Genomic DNA, 19,605 nt, shown 5'->3' with positions numbered 1-19,605 from the left:
GACAATCGGAGATTGTGCTCAGCAAAGTAGCAATGCAAAATTGAGTGAAAATTGTTTTCTAATGCAGCGTTTTCGTGCAGTCATAACGGGAGTGGTTCGTCATTTACGGTAAAACAGAAAATTGCCTGTAATATTTAGAAAGGTGCAATTATTGAAATATTCTAGTTTGTCTAGTAATTTACTGTTTGATTATATACATTGCCTCTTGCGTCAAACTTAAGCACATTATGCATAATAGCTATCGAAGCTCTTATTAGAGAAAGAGACATTATTTAGAGTTGCAGAACAAATAATTTAGACTCCCTGATTCATAGTATTGCGCTTTTATTACCGACCTAACCTAGCGTAAATGTATCAGACAATTGCACCGTATGGATGTCCGGGTGGGTCTATATTGATTTCATACATGCACCATACGAATGAAGGATATTTATGTTCAGAGGTAGATTTGGAAATTCATTCGTTTTTAAAAGGCATTGCTGTGTTGATGATGGCAATATCTCTAATTTTTCTCAGAAGTCCATATTGTTTTCTTTTAAGTATTCAGGGAGAACACTCCTTTTGCCTAGTGACCGAATTCTTGGTTCATATTTTTGCGCTTTACCTAACTTAGCTAACTGTTTCGGCCACTTGATTAGATAAATGTATTTTTTTGCAGCTCCCATGCGGGTTTATTTTACGGCCTGACGTGTACAACACAAATATGAGGACATTTATGCTCACTCCTAGTTTTAGAATTCCATACTTATTTATTCAACGCGTGTCATTGTTTTGTCGATGATTGATAACTCTTTCCCAATTTATTTCCCTGAGAGTTCTCGAGGTAGGTCTTGGGAGCATCATTTCATAAAAATATCTCTTTGAATGGCAGTTTTGTGAAATAAAAACACTGACAATGATAGCAACATAAGGATGTCAGATCTGCTATTCCTTCGTGTATTATCCTAATTTGGTGCTGCGACCAATGACCTTTATCAAAATAAATGGATTGCCGACACATTTGACATGGCCTTTATACTGTTATAAGCTAATTGTGGTATCTTTGTGCTGTGTTTGGTTCAACTATAAACGATTTCTAAGATGAGGTTATGACAAGACTATTGTCGGAAACACCACTAACTGGGCTCTCAGCTCTTTTTAAAATGTCAATTTAAATATTCGTCATGCCCTTATTGTCAATTTATTTTACTTTTGTTTATATATTCGTTACACACGTTCATACATACATTGTTGTAGAGTTTTGCTTTGATTGAGGTGTGGGTGGGGACACACGAATTCGGTCTTAAACTTAATGAACCATATAACTGAAAACGCAATTACCAATTTCCAAGAAAAAATCATTGGCATCAGAAATTTAGTTTCATCAGTAGTTTTAGTTTTCTTTAGTCAATGCATTTTTTTGAAAACTTATTTCCTTGAAACTGCATCACAAATATTTTGCTTTTGTGACCAAGCATAGCGAATCTTTCACTTTATACAGGTGTAAGATTACTAAAATTCAAGAAATGCAGAGCTGATCACCGACAACTAACCAGAGAAATTGCAGGGGACCTTTGTATAGTTGGAACTAAAAATCTGTATCTTTTGTTAGACACTTTTAGAAAAAAGATGAAACTGAAAACAACTAGATTCATGTATTGTATCGAAAACCTACCGCGTCTATTGCATAAATTGGCAACACATACCAAAATGAGTTTTAAAAAACAATGCAGTGCTCTATAGCATGTAAATGGACAGATGGACGACTGGTTTCTGAACCATTCTGAGAATTTGACTTTGTAACGTATCCTGGGACGTTTATTATTTAAGAAGTTGATCTATGCAGTTGAAAAAGTAACAGTATATTCCAGATAGTATGAGTTACACCCCTTAATTTCAAGACTTTTTGTGACTTCATTTTCTAGAACCATAGTTTTAATTTGTAGTTTTCAAAATCGATGTTTTTTTTTAAATCTAAGGAAATAACCAGGCACAAAAATTCAAACAGATATCGCAGTGATTTGGCTGTAATTCATATCTTGTTCGTAAAATTTATTCTTAAATAATATCGATTTATGCGTCTAAATACTTGCAAACATTGATTTATGCGTCTAAATTTTCGCAAACATTGATGTATGTGTCTAAATACTCGCAAACTTGTTCATATTTTAACTTGACTATATGCTGGAGGTAAATTTTGGTTACAAATAAGAAAAGGTAGTTTTGTATCCATAATGTATTTAATCCAACTTCACAGCTGATCAAAAATTCCCCGTCCTTTTTAATTGTATTTTACCAATGTATAAATTCTTTCTTCATGAAATTCATTTTCCTTTTGTATTGATCTATAAGTTGTTGAAATGTTCATTCAGTGATTCCGTCGTAAGCCTATTATAACACAAGTTGGATCCTTATAAATGCTTTTTAGAAACCTTTCTTTTATAAAACAAATAACCAAACGTCACATATTCAGCGACAAATATCTGTTATTCATAGAAATTGACAGCTACAAGATTCTTCCCCGCTTTCATGATTATACAGATCCATAGCTTTGATTCAAGTGAACGATTCAACTGACACATGTTGCAGGCTTATGATAGGAATACTGCCAAATAGAGAGATTTAAAGTCTCAGTCTGGTATCCAGTCCAACATTGTGTAGCTAAAATTACGTTTTTTTATGTTTCTACTAGCATTTAGAAATGGAACTGAAACTTTATAATCATATGCATATTATTGTTGTTCTTTGTTTTTTTTTTTTTGTTTTTTTTTTTTGTTTGTTTTTTTACACATTAATTTCTAATTACTTAGTAATGTTGTTTTTTAATATTTTTAAGATGTCATGGCAAAAAAGATTTTGTAGTTATATTCATTGTTAAGATTTTGCGACTTATTTTAAGTTATATATACTTTTTAACATCAAGCTAGTTTAAATAGAGGATATTTGTTTGTTTCAGTGTAAGATCGAAACATATTTTACCGAGTGAAAACTATAATGCAAAATGAAAATTATGGTGTTAATGAGTGAAATACATTTTGATCTTATACTGAAACAAAAAAAAATGTATTTATTTTATGTGCTTTTAATAGTTTTAACCAAATTATATCCAGTTTATCCGCGCAACGTCACGTACATGGCACCATGACGTCATAATGTCGTGACGTCAGGATATCTTTGTAAAAAAAAAAAACTAAATAGTTTCCTGATTTCTTTTACATTTTATTATGATATAATGTAGATATTAATAATCCTGCTACTATTTTTATACATTTATAGATTTTATTTCACTGATAAATTTCAGTATTTCACTGAAGACCATAAAAAAGTAACGGTCACTCAATTTGAAATAAATTACTGCGGATATAGATCTAGCCAAGTTTTGAATATCAAAAAAAAAAAAAAAAAAAAAAAAAAATTGTCACCGCACTGGCTCAATAAATCAGTTTGAAAATTCTATCATGTTTATTACATTTATTTCGTATCATGTCAGTCATTTGTGAAATTTGCTTGTTATTCAGTATTCAGTGTGCTTAAGGGTGTACGCTATAACAAATTCCCAGATACGGAAAGATCAAGAACAAAGAAGCTGTTAGATAACCAGTAAAATACGTAAGCATGTAGGCGTACAGCTTTCGGTCGACACCATTTTACAACTAGTAAGTGCCTATAAACGTCCAACGTATTTTAAGAAAATGTATCATGACAAACCAATTTCGAGGTTATAATTGTTTCGGATATTGGCCTGATTTGGACGTTGGGCGTTCGTTGAAAAACTTATCACGATGAATAGGGTGCAAACACATTTGTCAAGACCTAAGACAAATTCTATCATTATACACCAGCTGGATGTACCAAGAGTGATTAACTGCGCAATCTTTTCTTAGGTTGTTGCAGTATCGCTATTAGTCGCCTTGGTAATTTAAACGCACTGTTTATGTGGTTTCGGTATATTAAAATTATTGGCATGCATTACGTAAAGCATCTATGCCTCTCTCTGTATATATTATAATACATATAAAAGTTCAATTTCAAAGGAATAATAGCAGTAGACTTCTGAGTTTTTTCAATAATTTTAATTTTTCACTGCAAGCGCTTTCAATTTTACATATCTTCAGGCAGTTATATTTTGAAATATTGATCTTTGTACTTAAAGCAAGCTTTACTTTCAAAGATGTATGATAACCTGAAAACTAGAATGTTCTGTAAACTGTCAATATTTGGCCCAAACTATGATACTTCCATTTAAGATAAATTCTGTAAAAACATTTTCTTACATGTGTACACCAGCATTTACACTCAGTTACTTAAAAGTCGCACTCTTATGGATTGATTTTGATACATCTGCTGAAAATGAAACAACATAATATTCTGGTGTACTTCAAAATATTCGAAATTTAGGCCTGATCTTTAGAAGTAAATGACAACGAAACAGTTTTAAAGAGACACCAGAAATTCAATGTAAAAGTCATAATTTACGCTCTATTATATTTAAAGCTTCAAGTATATATTTGGGACTACACTAACAAGCGTTTTTGTGATAAACATTTGCTAATCTGCATATCTAAGGTGACGAATATTTTAATGAACTGTTGAACTGCAGTTGAAACACGATACCCTCAACTCGCGTTTCTCAAAATTCCGTCTACCTCGATGACATTTTCAAGTCCCGCCCCGAAAACATGTGCAGGAAATATCATTTTAAGTCGAAATTCGGTTATCTCGAAGTAAAACGCTCGATCCCTTGGAGACACCGCGTTTAAACTTTATCTAATGACTTTTAAAAAGCATTTGAGCAGCAGCGCCTTGCGAAAACCAACATAGTGGCTTTGCGACCAGCATGGATCCAGACCAGCCTGCGCATCCGCGCAGTCTTGTCAGGATCCATGGTGTTCGCTAACGGTTTCTCTAATTGCAATAGGGTTTGAAAGCAAACAGCATGGATCCTGACCAGACTGCGCGGCGGCGCAGGCTGGACTGGATCCATGATGGTCGCAAACGCACTATGTTGGTTTTCCCATGGCGCGGCTCATTTATGTCTGAAAACGTAAAGCTAGAACAAGGATCCAACAAGAACAGTCCCGTTCAAAGAATTCCGTTCTGACAATAGGACATTTCCTTTCGAATAAGTATTTTTCCGTATGTAATTTCGGAATTCTCCGGTATAAGCAGAAAACCAGTTGCACATGTGACATCTATTTTCGTCCGAAGAATGCCGAAACGCTACAAAAGAATACGTAATAGAACGAAAATTATCGAATGTCATTACGCGTCCACTAACTTAAAATTGAAACGAAAAAGAAAAAAGTGGAATGATATCCTCTTACAAAGAAAGACAGTAATGAGCAAAATATTTCATCATTATTCTTAAAGATTTATCTGTTAACATTTTGAGCTCTCTTTGTCCTTGAAACAGAACCTTCTTATAAATTCATCTACATTGTGCCATAGGTGAAAACGCATTGCAAGCACATTTCCTCATTATTTTGTAAAGGTTAATCACTTGAGATTATTAAGACGTATACACAGAAGGTCTGTTTAGTTGCCAAGGCAATTGAACCTACACAAAATAAGCTATACAGGCAATAACACCGAATGACGTGCCAAGGCAGCAAGAGCTTAAAAACGCGAAAGAAATATGCGATAACATTTGAAACTATTCAAAAAGCCTTTAAAAGTTCCGTTTATTTTGACCATTAGTCTAAGCAACTGTCAGCAAATGATTCTGCCTTTGCTACTAGTGCAGACCATGATTAGCCTGCACGTATGATGGATTCCATCAGAAATGAGGTGTCGAGAGTGATTAATACATGTTGTAGAACTTCCTTCATAATCGACCTAAATAAATTATGTATAAACTAAAAGGGTCATTATAACAGTAACTTGTTATCTGGGATTTTGTATTCGGCCCTCGTGGATTTTGCCAGGTCGGATCACACTCGTCGCTTGCGCGCCTCGTTAGATCCAATGTGACATAATGTCTTTACCTGATTAATATTTCTGTGTATTTAGAAAAGTTAAATTCTTTTGATGAGGATTTCCTACATTGAAAGTTAGTATCTAAAAATAACCCATTTTATTGAATGATGAGCATTCAAATATAATTTGGTATCTTTAAATAATACATTATTATTTTTTACATCTTGTTTCTTCCGTATATGTATAAACCGTTGTCAAAAGTATATCACAAAAGAAAGTCAGATCATTCATTATACATGCGTTTTGAAAAACGAATCTTGCAAATGAACTGTGAAGACGATCCGGAAAAAATATCTTCTTTTTCTCGATTGATATGCTGAAAGTAGACAATATTCTTTCCAATACAGCCAATTGGAAGACAGTAATTTAACAGGATTCATCGTAGTGGTACTACATTTCTATTTAAAGACTCCTAAGTCTGAGAACAAATGAAAACAAAGACGTCTCCAACAATGCCGTCTATCTAAATAAAAACCCTAAAACAGTGTATTCATGGGTATGTACATGATTGTCATGTATACAAAAAAGTAATTCCAGTAGACAACACGCCAAAACAGACAGTAAAATACTTAAAAACATCTTTGAAATAAAAAGAGAAGAGAAGAGTATCTTACTTCCATTTTTGTCTAAAGCATTACGATACTGTAACTGAAACTTTCAAATGTGTATAAATGTTTTATAAAAACACTTATTACGTCGTATTTAACAACATTTTGAAATCTCGTTATGTTCATATTGAATATACAAAGCCTGCATCAATATCAAGTAAACATTTCTTTCAATTGAATGAAGCATGTACTTGTCACATTCCATACGGCATATTCCAAGTGATTCCTATTGGCCGCTCATGTACGTATATCATATTTTCGGCATGCAAAGGATAGATCCGACCTGTCAATCCAACCATTAATATTATCCAATAAGATGAAGCTTTATCATTCATTCCCTTTTCTTTGTTGCTTGACCGCCATTTTTCGTAACTAAGTACCTGTTGAATACAATTATAGATAGGTCAGTTCTATCCAGGATGGTAACGGGCATATTGTAATATAAGGGGCAAGTGCAGCTTCTAAATTTCTAAATTACATAACTGAAAAGAAAACCAATGCTTTCAAAGAAGACGTGATGTCACAGTTTAGCAAAATACATTTATTTTTTAGACTTCTCACAATTTCAAAATGAGACATTTACAACAATGGTGGTTTCTTGTACTACAAAAATCTTCATACAACTCAAGATTGAATGTGGTATCTTCATACATTATTTCCGTTTTAAATCTATCAAACATATTTTTTCTATTTCGAACTCTTTTTTTATTTATTCTAACACGACCAGCAAATAACCTACGTACATGTAGAGCAAAATCTATCTCGAGTTTGTTTGCAATAAACCACTCGCGTGATCTGATACAGGTGCGTAGCACAGTCCCATAAGTAGTTACCTTTTTTTCTAACACTGTTGATACTAGTATGTCGTGTTAGAATCGAATTAATAAGTTCCCAAGTGTGATTTATTGTAGAATAACCCGAGGTTTTCGTTCTTATGCGAAACAATATATCACTCAGGCCTACGGCCTTCGTGATATATTCTTACGCATAAGAACTCAAAACTCGGGTTATTCTACGATAAATCACGTTTGGGAACTTATTATTTCTTAAATGAAAGAAAACACCAATCTTAATGCAATATTTAACACTACAACAATGCATATAAGAAGAACACATTACGACAGAAGACACCCAATAAAAAGCATTTTATTGTCACTTCAACAACCTTTTGTATGTTTTAACATATCATTATGATAAAAACAAAGTTACGGATTAACAAAAAACATTGTCATTAAACTTTACTAAAAAGACACTGATAAATAAAATAAAAAATTGTTTGTTTCCGGTAACAGGCTAAAATAAAATTAGGGTAGGTAGGTCGGTAAATTTTTGGGGTTTTTTTTAAGTTTCTTTTTATTAAGTGGGACTTTTCGGAAATAATTTTTGTGTCGAAAAATGAATACAAATAAGGGAGTAATGCCTTTAGACCAGCAGTAAGTTGATGTCTAACATCTCTGACCATGTTTAAAGCATAAAAAGTTTTGCAAATTTTTGTTAAAAAGTTGAAAAAAAATTCTCCAAGTTTCTTTTTATTAAGTGGGACTTTTCGGAAATTATTTTTGTGTCGAAAAATGAGGGTCGGGCCAAACATTTAGGGAAGGTCGGGATACCGGAAACAATCCATTTCTTTACGCCTAACATAACTTACCTTTGCTGTATAAATAGTGCCGTTTCTAAATGGCCTATTTGAGCAATTTCAATTTGCGTAACACAATAGACATGTAGGGATGCGTCAGTCATTATCAAGTTTCTAGATTTTCTAGACTCCGGGAAACAAGTTTGATTAAAATCAAATACAGATTTGATAGAAATAATACAGCACGATAAAATGTACATGATAAATAATCAGACTATTTTCTTTCGACTCCATAATTAGTAGTTTTAAGATCTCCCTGTAAGCAGGATTGATTAACAATATTTGTTGTTTGGCAGAATTCGAAGAATCTGCCTTTTAATCAATTGAAAACCAATTGTCCTCCTAGCAGCATCTATTTCTAAGTTATACATTGGCATTCTTTTTTTCATCTTGTTTTTTTTTTTTTTTTTTTTTTTTTTTTTTTTTTTTTTTTTTTGGAAAATATGTCTGAACAACCGTGAGATATGAATGCAAAGATGTGTTTCCCAATGTCTACAATATCAATAGCAGTTAGATCATTACACATGCCAATCACGCTGTACGTAAATCCTATCGCATTTTTTTCTGTTTAAGGTAGCACTGTGCCAGATCTTTGAGACACTTTGATCAATTTCCACTGTTTAATCTTGCATCACCTTGTGATGACATTTATTTAACTTTTAGTATGTATTAGGTGAGTGTTTTACATTGAACTACTTTCAATAATTATTGTATTTGGAACGATCAGTTTTGAAGAGGTTGAAGGCGTCGGTGTTAATGGTGTTGTAAGCACAGAATGTGTTCTCGGCAACATTCGTTGATTTTCGTAGCCACTTCTGCTCGCTCTGTTACTACATGTACTTTGGTTACCACAGCACGAACAGCAAGAAGAGAATACGCGGAAAGAAATAGATCCACTGAACGCCATATATATCCATGGGTTACAGCAGCTGTTCAGACTTGCGAGTAGTATCATGATAACGATTGCACTATCTGAAATTATAAAACTCTACTTTAAAGCACATCTGGCAGCTTATGTCGGCCACATTATTTCTGAAGTCGAAAACTTCTAATTTTACGAGTTTTGGGCAACCTAAGCTAAACTTCTAACCAGAAGTTATTTTCTCTTCCACATGAGCACCGTTGCCAATACTTATTTTTACACATTTGAAAAGATTGCAATGTACTGGATCCAGGAATTTATTTTGAAAAATATCTGCATATACCGTTCTTTAAAAAGATAATTTTAGCAGTAATTTTAGCATTCTTGTCAACTCTGCTTTAAAGCGCTGTTGAGATTAATTCAGTTAAAGAGTTATAAAAAATTAAGAATTAATTTTCGATAATAGTGCTTTTTGTATATTTTGGTAGTATTGCGACTGTAAATATAAGTACAGGCAATAAATCTAAAACAAACACAGTGAGCTATATTTTATTGACAGTTTTTATTCAGTTGTTGAAGTCAACAAATGAGCCAAATTTCAGAAAATTCTGTCTATCAGAAAAACTGTCAGATGTGCCATTAAGTGTATCAAAATTGCTAGACATGTATGTGTTGTATATGAAATACCGTTGAAATATTTGCCCAAGAATTCATATCCCTGGAACTTAATACTCGAGACATTTTTGTTGTCAGTTTCAAGAGTTTAAATAAATAGCAATTATATAAGAGGAATGAATTATATTTTTGCTTTGAGCTAGATATTTTATCTTTAGGACTGTTTATTCACCATTCTGTCGATAACCATTGCACAAATCTAACATTTTTACAAGTAAAACTAGAACTAGGTATTTAAACTTTAGGACTATTTTTATCGTTCTGTGGTTAGCCATTGCACAAATATTAAAATTTTACAAGAAAAAAATACAACAACTTACGGCTTGCTGGTGCCGTTTCGTCATACAGCCACCAGAGTTGTGATATGAAAAACGGGGACCAGCACCCAATATACGCCAGGATGATCACTAAAGTCAGTTTCACAGTTTTCATCTTGGCGCGTGTAAAGCCAGCAAATGAATTACTGCGAGGAACCATCGACTGACCACGATTTCTGCCAGATTTTCCACTTGTAAATGAAGGGACATTCAGTCTTCTAATTGGTACACCGTTCTTTTCTATTACTGAATTATCCTTTGATTTTACAAGTTCTCTTTTTGAAAAATCTCTTTTTGATTCTTTCTGTCTCACAAATATTGTGTAGTATATGGAGCCGTATGCGTATATAAGTATGCCAAGTGGAAGTATATAGACTAGAACTGTAAATGCAGTAATATAGACTTGCAGCGTCCACTCAGGATGAAAATGAACCCAGCAATTCTTCTGTCCGGTTCCAGGCACAGTTTCCTGATACTTAAAGATAATCGCCTGTGGTAAACTAAGAAAAGCAGACAAGATATATACCACACCAACTGACAGATGTACAAGTTTATAAGTCCACGTGTGGCTAAGTAATGGTGAGCAAATTGCACGACGTCTGTCTAATGCAGTGAGAACAAGCACGTATGTTGATAAGTACATTACGTATATTTGCATGAACTTCACAAACCTACACATGAAATCACCTGCTTTCCACTCTCCGACAATTTCCCAAATTAGCTGTGGTAAAATGTTGAAGAACGCAACTAACATGTCGGCAAAACACAGATGTGTGATGAACACGTGCATTCTAGTGAAGTTCCTTTTGCGTCTGCGCAGTACAAAAAACAAGCAGGTGTTACCAAATATGGCCAACGTCAAAATGACCGTTTGAACGACGACTTTAGCAACAAATAAATCGTTACTATGGTGACCAACGCCATTAGTTTCGTTTCGTTCTGTCTCTTGTGTTGACGTGTCTATGGCAATGTTTTGCAGGTTCTCGACTATTTCTATCTCTTCAAGATCCATGGTAACTGAAAAAAGGGAATTAACATATGTATAATAAAATACAAATTTATCGTCATTTTTATGATTTCTTCTATACAAGGTATGTCTTCTTTTAGACCGGTCCATTGAAGCTCTAAAAAGGCTGATGTATTTGACTCAATGTCATGGCTATTTTTATTTTTCATTTTATTGTTGAATATCATGAACAACAATTTTATATTCCATACAATCATTCTCTTCTCATCTGATCAGTCATTTAGCCTGAAATTTAGATATGTTGTTATGTGCAAATATATGATAAAAAATTTTTACTGAGAAAGTTGACTTTTAAATGAGATTATTTATCACATAGTCTATAACCACATAAGTAGTTCATTGTTCGACCAAAACTTTCGCAGTAAGAAAAGTAGTGGATATGTACAACGCCAATTTACTGGTCACTATCCACTGGACATTTGACGTACTGACCTTAAATCAATAATCATGGGTCATTTACCAGTCATAAGTGACCTCTGTATCAAATGTGATCTTAAACCAAAGCATTCTCTAGTTATTTGGCAAAACAGTTCTACTGTTCTGCTGCAATGTGACCTTTGACCTAATGACCTCAAAACCAACAGTGGTCATCTGCTGGCCATGATCAACCTCTCTTAGTTTCGTGATCATAGGCCCAAGCGTTCTCAAATTATGGTCCGGAAACTGTTTAAGTGTTCCGAGCCACTGTGACCTTGACCTTTGGCCTACTGACCTCAAAATCAATAGGGGTTATCTGCTGATATGAACAACCTCCCTATCAAGTTTCGTGACCCTTGACCCATGCGTTCTCAGGTTATCGTATGGAAATGGTTTAATTGTTCCGGGCCACTGTGACCTTGACCTTAGGCCTACTGACCTCAAAATCAATAGGGGTCATCTGCTGGTCATGATCAACCTCCCTATCAATATTCATTATGCTAGGCCCAATCGTTCTTGAGTTATTATCCGGAAACCGTCTAACTGTTCCGGGTAAGTGTGATCTTGACCTTTGACCTACTGACCTCATCATCTGCTGGTCATGACCAACCCTATAAAATTTTATGTTCATAGGCTCAAGCGTTCTTGGGTTATCATCTGGAAACCGTTTAACTGTTCCGAGTCACAGTGACTTTGACCTTTGATCTACTGACCTCAAAATCAATAGGGGTCATTTGCTGTTAATGACCAACATTCCTTTCAATTTTCATAATCCTAAGCCAAAGCAATCTTTAGTTATCATACGGAAACCGTTTAACTGTTCCGGATCACTTTGACCTTGACCATCGACGTACTGACTTCAACATCAATAGGAATCATCTGCTGGTCATGGCCAACCTTCCTATCAACTTGCATGATCCTAGACCAAAGCCTTCTTGAGTTATCATCCGGAAAACTTTTAACTGTTCCGGGTCACTGTGACCATGACTTTTGACCCACTGACCTCAACATCAATAGGGGTCATCTGCAGGTCATGACCAACCCTCCAATCAACTTTCATGATCCTAAACCCAAGCGTTCTTGAGTTATCATCCGGAAACAAATTGGTCTACATGCCGACCGACCGACAGACAGACCAACATACATCTAGAAAACAATATACCCCTTGTTCGAAGAGGGTGGGGCATAAAAATATCCAGGTTCAGATAATTTAATTCTTTATAAATACGTTTTCTTTGCTATGAAACGACAAAATGATTACATTCGTTGACTTGTAACGACTATCTATGCTCTCTGGTGATTACTTTCATTTTATAAACCTATTGCTGGCGTTGAAAAAAAGAGCTCTGTTCTAATAGTTGTTTCTATCACATATATCATAAAGAGATTGTTGAAACTGCAGTTGGCCGTTTGGAATCAAATCACGCATTCAGAAATGTCGTCAACCCATAATGGCAATTAGTAATTTCTACAAATACGTACTCTTATAATTTACTTTTAGTTTCCTTGTTGTAACTTAATCAACCGTACATTTACTTAATCTGCTTTTACGGAATCTTTAGATGTGAGCACACTTGCATTATTTACTTATGTTGTTACGTGCGATATAAAAACATCGTTATTGTAGAAAATCCTTATTGATTTTGTTTGAATTTTAAATGTACTTTGACTTGTCATTATCCAGACGTCACAGCACAAATATGGTTGTGGTATGGTAAACACTGATATGATTATCTTTTTAGGAGCAATGCATTCGAAATTGATTTTACATTTGAGTGATTTAGCAGAGGTTGTCAAATCATAATGCAGTTTTCTTCTTTTCTACCATTTTAGACCTGATTCCGATCATTGAAATTATTTTTTTTAAGTTGCTTAACATTTTCTTAAGCTGGTTTCTCTTCAAAATTACATGGATTTTACTGATTATTACTCAGATATATAATCTGCTTTATGGACCAGTTATTGCACCGTGTACGATTCTATATTTAATAAGCAAACATAGTCCTGAAAGCTCATCAGTGATAACCATCAGTGATATTTTTATGCTTTTACGGGAAAAATAGTTCTACTTAATACAATACTTCCTACATTTCAGGCCGAACAATTGCTGTTGAGTGAATCGATCGATGATTGACTAATGACGACAATCCACATTTGTGACGATATCTCACGAGATATCACGGGATTTAAGGCGTTTCGTAGATGGACATGAATAACGCCGAAATACAAATGCATTCCATGTAAATTGACACGACTGACACCACTGTAAAGAAATGAATTACCCCGTGGCGGTAAATGAATCTTCTAGGAAAATAATGGATATTTGCGCCACCGTGACGCATTGTCAAAGGATCAAAGATAATGTTAATGGGAAAATAAACAAAACATGTTTACGTATTGGATTTGCATCTGTCACGTTTATCAACTAAACTTATATGAATTATTTTTCAAATGTTCAACGCAATTTTCTTTATTATATTCATATTATTTTCATTTAGATATTCAATATATTTGGGTATGTATAAATTGTGTTTTGGTCATTTAATGTATTTAGTATTGAAACGAAAATTACTGCAGTCTATATACTAGGTATAGTTACTGTTTTCTTTCTCATTCATGTCAGTATTTTAACTTTTGATGCTAATCCTAAATGTAAGAAATCAATAATTCAGTACACCTGTTAGAACAGAAGCATATCAACGAGAGCTTTTTATGAGTAGCCACCGAGCAAATATGACGTCATGAGGTAAGTAAAACATCGCGACAAAGGATATTTTTGTACCTGAAATATGACACCTAAATTGACATTCTATCACGTTTAGACAGATTTTGTTATAGAATTCCTAGAAACTGCTTTGTTGAAAAATATCGACCGTGTTAACTTTTCTGTTTGTTTGCAAATGCACAAATAAGATTCAAAATTTTAATTCTTCAGGTAGTGTTGGAAACACTGGAATTGTAATTCACTGGAATACCAGAATATGAAAATTACTGATAATTACTTAATGTGTCATAATAATTTGATAAAAACCAGAAGGCGCATGCTAGTAGCGCATGCTAACATGCGCACTTTTGTCATATTTATGTCATGTCTTTTATTACCAGATAATATGTGGGCATTAAAATTGGGTTTGCTGCTCATCAGCTTGTATAAACTACTCAGTGATATCTTTAGCCACATACCGCTACAGAGCGGTGCCCATAAGTTTTCCTTTATTTGTTTGTTTTGCCCTTGTTATGTAAGTGTTGTCTTTTTTTCTGTGTACAAGTCGAAATCCTTGCCCTAGTTGTTTTACATGTTTGTAAAATACTAAAATATATATGTGGCTAAAATGTCGTTGCAGTGAAGCATCTTAACATTTTGTAACTGAAATATATTTGAAACAAAACAAAGCGGTCATAGAATACCATCAAAGCTTATGGTACCCATTTGACATAACTGAATAAATAATGACATACAAGAGTTTAACGAGTCTAACAATCCACACAGTTATTCTTATTAAACTGCACAGCAAAACAAAACCTGTGACTTTGTTTTTATGTAGACGCCATGTTGCCTATAGCAAAGAAATGAAACTTTATACTTGAATATTAAATGTTTTCAAAAAAATAAAACAAAACAAAAACCACTGCTTTTCGAAGCAATTTGCATACCAAATATTGCACTGATAATGTTTAATAATTATATTTTCTAAAAGTTCTGGCTTTATTTTGAATTTGAAGCGAGAAGTTTAATTTTGAAATTCGGAAATTGAAACTTGGTGGTAGGAATGCAAAAAAAACACACAAAAAAAAACACATTGATTTATGAAAAACAAAACATTTGTGTGCATTACACTATTCATCTGTTAAAAAGCACAATTGAAAGGGGTGGCCAAATTAAAAGCCAGTTTCCTTGTTAAAGGAGTTCATCACAATATTTTGTCCGCAGCTCAATCGTGCAGCAAGCGATATCCACTGTAAAGTTCAGAATTCGCCGCCGAAAGTGCATAATTGTCGGATATGAGGGCACTCGCGCAAAATATATCGTATGTACTGACAATATAGGTCGTGCATCCATATTTTACCTTTAAAAGTGATGGTGTTTTATTGGATGAGTAGTTGTAGGAAGTGCTCGAATCGAATACAATGTGGACAGCCAATTTGAAAGTAAACTATTTCGTCCAGTAATGATGCAGCCGACTCCAAGTCAAATAAAATTCCAGAAAATCTTAACGTAGATATATCTCCTTCAAGTTCAAATGTGACTTCCTAAAAATGTTGTTATACTTATGTGCCCCATCTCGCATTTCGCATAGTAAGACCATAGTTATGGCCCTTGACAGTCAAATTGTACATAAAGGGTCTAAACATGTGTGCCGCATGTACCTCAAAAGTATATGCGCCAAGAGTCATGAAACCAAACAAGAATTAAATTCAGCATGCGAAGTTGTGCACCAGTGCTTTTATTTGAGGTTTCACTTAGTAAAAACAGATTTATGTCCCTTGACGTGGTCAAATATATACGTAAATGGCATGTGAAAGCTTGTGTAGCACGTATCCCAAAAAGTATTTGACCTAGAGGCATGCAACCTTAAAGGAGCATTGTTCCGCATGTGAGTAAGAAAATTGGTTAAGAAACTGATAATAACATTGTGTAATTTGTTTTCTAAGAAAAAAATGTTCATAATTTTTAGGTGGGTGGGGTAATGAAAGAATACTTTTGTGGGTGGAGTGAATATTTTTTAATTTTTCTTGAAAACAAGCACGGGTTGATATTATTTTTTTTTTTTTTGGTTTAGATTTTTTTGTCTTAATTTTAGCTTACATAATATAAAATTTGGTAAAATTCTGTCCGCTAGATTTTTCATATCATTAAGAAATACTTCGTGATTTTCTCAGTTCCAGATACTTTCGACATCTATCAAGAGTATTTTTTCTGAGTTAATATATCTATATGTTGACATTTTATGCATAGCTATAGTGGTTTCATTAATTGTGATGCATAAACAGTAACATCAGAGTGAAACTTTGAATAAATAATTGTTTGCAGTAGTTTTATTATGACATGTATGTATTGTTTCTTAAGACAAAAATACCGATTTGGTGTTCTTAATAAACTTTAAATATTGAAAAAAGAAGCACGGGTACCTATCATTTTTATTTTTTATTTTAACTTGCCATACATCAATCTATAAATATGCAAAGTTAAAAAAAATTCTGTCCGCTAGAAATAATTGTGAAAAACACCTTTAAGGAACAATACGGCTTATTACTTTGTAACAAGGAAATGCCTTTATTTAGAATTCGAATTAATCTACCTCATATGAGCCGCACCATGAGAAAACAAACATAGTGCATTTGCGACCAGCATGGATCCAGACCAGCCTGCGCATCCGCACAGTCTGGTCAGGATCCATGCTGTTCGCTAACAGTTTCTCTAACTGGTGCGGCTCACATGTTAAAGCCGATATAAGCACTAGTATTATAAAATATAAGTAACGTTTGAGCTCACATAAGTGAAATTTTCACTCACACCTTTTGTCTAGTAAACAACATTTAAATGCCATGAATTCTGGATTACGTTCTTAAGTAAAATGGCTGATAGCCATTGAAGACAAAGTCACACATTGACTAATATGTAGTATATTTATTTAATGTCTAAATTAAGGCATAGTGCATGTTAAAGCTAACGAAGAGAAAAAAACATGTTTTCCTTGGTCCTTGTTCAACAAAATTTCAAATCTGAAATTTAGTAAGTACTTAATCTTGAAAATGCCTTTTTTTCGTTTTGTGTATGTTTCAACTACAGACGGCTCAGCAAAATTTCATGAGGATTTACAAAAAAAAAGTTATACACAATTTAATAGTCTAAAGGCGTTCTTATGTGTAAGTTTCCGATGACAAAGGTTGATAAAAACAAGATTCTCGTTTTCACTGGTTTTGTTAACTGTCCTGATTTAGACGTTACAATTCTCTTTGCAAATACAAATTAATCATGATGATAAATTGAGTGCAGACACAATTACTAAGATCTTTGTCTATTGTAGTCATTAGAAATCGTCGAGATACACGGACAAATACGTAAATCATTTATCTTTTGCAAGACCTTTTAAACAGTGACGCGTATTCTTTTAGACTGTATTACACTAAACGAAACATGTTTGCAAAGCATGATAATGTAAAATAAGATATTGAAGAACATCCTTTGGAAGCACAGAATGCGCATTAACCAAGCAAAATAATAGCAGACTCGGTTTGATTGAGTCTGTTCATGAGAGGTAATGGAAGGTGCAACACCCGTGCCTCTTAGCATCTGCTTCTTTGAAAAGACAATCGGAAGTAAAGACAATGCTTTTGTACATCTGATATAAATTTGGTGAATTTGAAAACAAGTACTTCCGATTTAAAAATTAAATCGGAAAGAAACACAATCTTTTGATTAAGAGCGAAACTGATGTATCTTCTAATTTGTTTATAAACAGATACAGTAGTGTCTCGTTAAGGATATTTGTCATCGGGCATTATAAGAGATTTCTCTAAAGGTATAGGACCACCGACGGCAATTGGAAAATTATAGATTTTCAGTATGCGATTTCGGCATACTTATTTTTTTCATGGAAAGCAATGTACGCGTTCAACAAAATTTGCTTAACGAGTATGCGTAATTATACGGATATGCGTTCCCACTGCCTTTAACGACAGTAAGATTAATAGGATGCCATTAAGGAAGCGCTGAAGAAGCGCTGAAACACCACATTATCTGACTAATTGAAAGGCGTACAAGCACAACTTGCTAATACTGTTAACAAAACATAGACTAAATGCGTAGATGTTCAGCTTGGGAAGTATAGTAAAAATATTTATTCGTTTATTTGGGTTTTAAGGCGCACCAACACAGTACAGATTATGTGGTGCCAAATAGGACTACAAATTTTGGTTTCACATCTCATTTCCATTGAAATAAAAACATGAGGTATGAAAGTATAGTAAATAGATGAATTTATGTTTCTGAAAGTAAAATGAATTTGTACTTTAAAAATTTTTTATGGGGAGAGAAGTATTCGACAAATGCAGGTAGTTTGGACTGACTCACGGGTGTCCCATGCCAACTTTTGGGTTACCACATCAATGTCTGTAACTTGTGGTTTAGGTATAACTCCTAGTGTTTCTTCCAGACACTGTTAAAACGAAAGGAAAAAGGGACTTCCGTGCAGTCAGAAATCAAAATCTTCATGGTTTGTTTTCAAAATAAGTTTATTAATGAATTCGATGAAACAAAATATTTGATTTCTTTTCAAAGAATTTGCTAATTCTATTACCGAAATTAATTAAACATAGAAGTATTACTTAGTATTTCATATATAATTACATTTACTACATATTTTGCATGGAAGGGAAATAGCGGTTGTTCTCGTATAAACAATATTGATGTAAAGCTATCAAACTCCAACTTGAATTTGAAGATACAAGAAATATAAAGCAAGAACATGTACACAAGCACGAACCGAAAAATACCGTTTTCTTCTCCTCATTCACTGTTTTAAATAAATCTGGTAAAGCGTAATTCTGCCAGAATGATTTCCGATAAAGCGGAGAACATAACAAGATTTAACTTTTAATTTTGAAAACACATGTCAAACTTACTTAAGCAATCTCATAAAATTTCAGAAGAAATTTATTGTACAATCAGATCCTTCTGCTGTTAACTGTTGGTATAAAACGAAAGGAAAAAGAAAAATGTAAGTAAATAATGCGAGCTGAAATAACAAAAAGTCCTTTAATTCAAGATTTTAGAAAAAAGGGTTCAAAGTAATGTAGAATACTGCCGCAGATATGCCTATACTCGAATATAGCTTTAACATAACATGCCCTGAAAGCCTCAAATTTCGTGTACGGCAGCAATAGCATTACATTAAAGATTGCTTTGAATAGAGAAATCAATCAGTTAAATTTGGTCTTAGCAAAAAGAGATGCATTGACCTTGGACCGACATGACGTTTCATTATGACAAAAATACGTACGGTTTAGAAAGATATTGAGCTGACATAAGCCTATTTTACCTATATTCTCACAATTTGACATTATCTTGAATCAATATGACTCAACGTTACGTTCTGCACGCCGGC

The 19,605-nt window shown here is 33.8% G+C and overlaps 1 protein-coding gene across 1 annotated transcript in view; it reads right to left on the bottom strand.

Annotated features, from left to right (window-relative positions):
* Positions 1 to 8,621: 8,621 nt before the first annotated feature.
* LOC123538979 (cephalotocin receptor 2-like) overlaps positions 8,622 to 19,605 on the bottom strand; it is a 46,091-nt gene continuing 35,107 nt past the window's right edge. The window contains exons 2-3 of the mRNA XM_045323421.2: positions 10,057 to 11,070; positions 8,622 to 9,171 (exon numbers count right to left, since the gene is read on the bottom strand). Of these exons, the coding sequence (XP_045179356.1) occupies positions 8,882 to 9,171; positions 10,057 to 11,065 (1,299 nt within the window). The 5' untranslated portion in view covers positions 11,066 to 11,070 and the 3' untranslated portion in view covers positions 8,622 to 8,881. The remainder of the gene's footprint in view (positions 9,172 to 10,056; positions 11,071 to 19,605) is intronic.

The sequence above is a fragment of the Mercenaria mercenaria genome, chromosome 18, assembly GCF_021730395.1.
Source record: "Mercenaria mercenaria strain notata chromosome 18, MADL_Memer_1, whole genome shotgun sequence".
Lineage (NCBI taxonomy): Eukaryota > Metazoa > Mollusca > Bivalvia > Venerida > Veneridae > Mercenaria > Mercenaria mercenaria.
The sequence above is the reverse complement of the archived record's forward strand: the minus strand, read 5'-3'. Positions and strand labels throughout refer to the sequence as shown.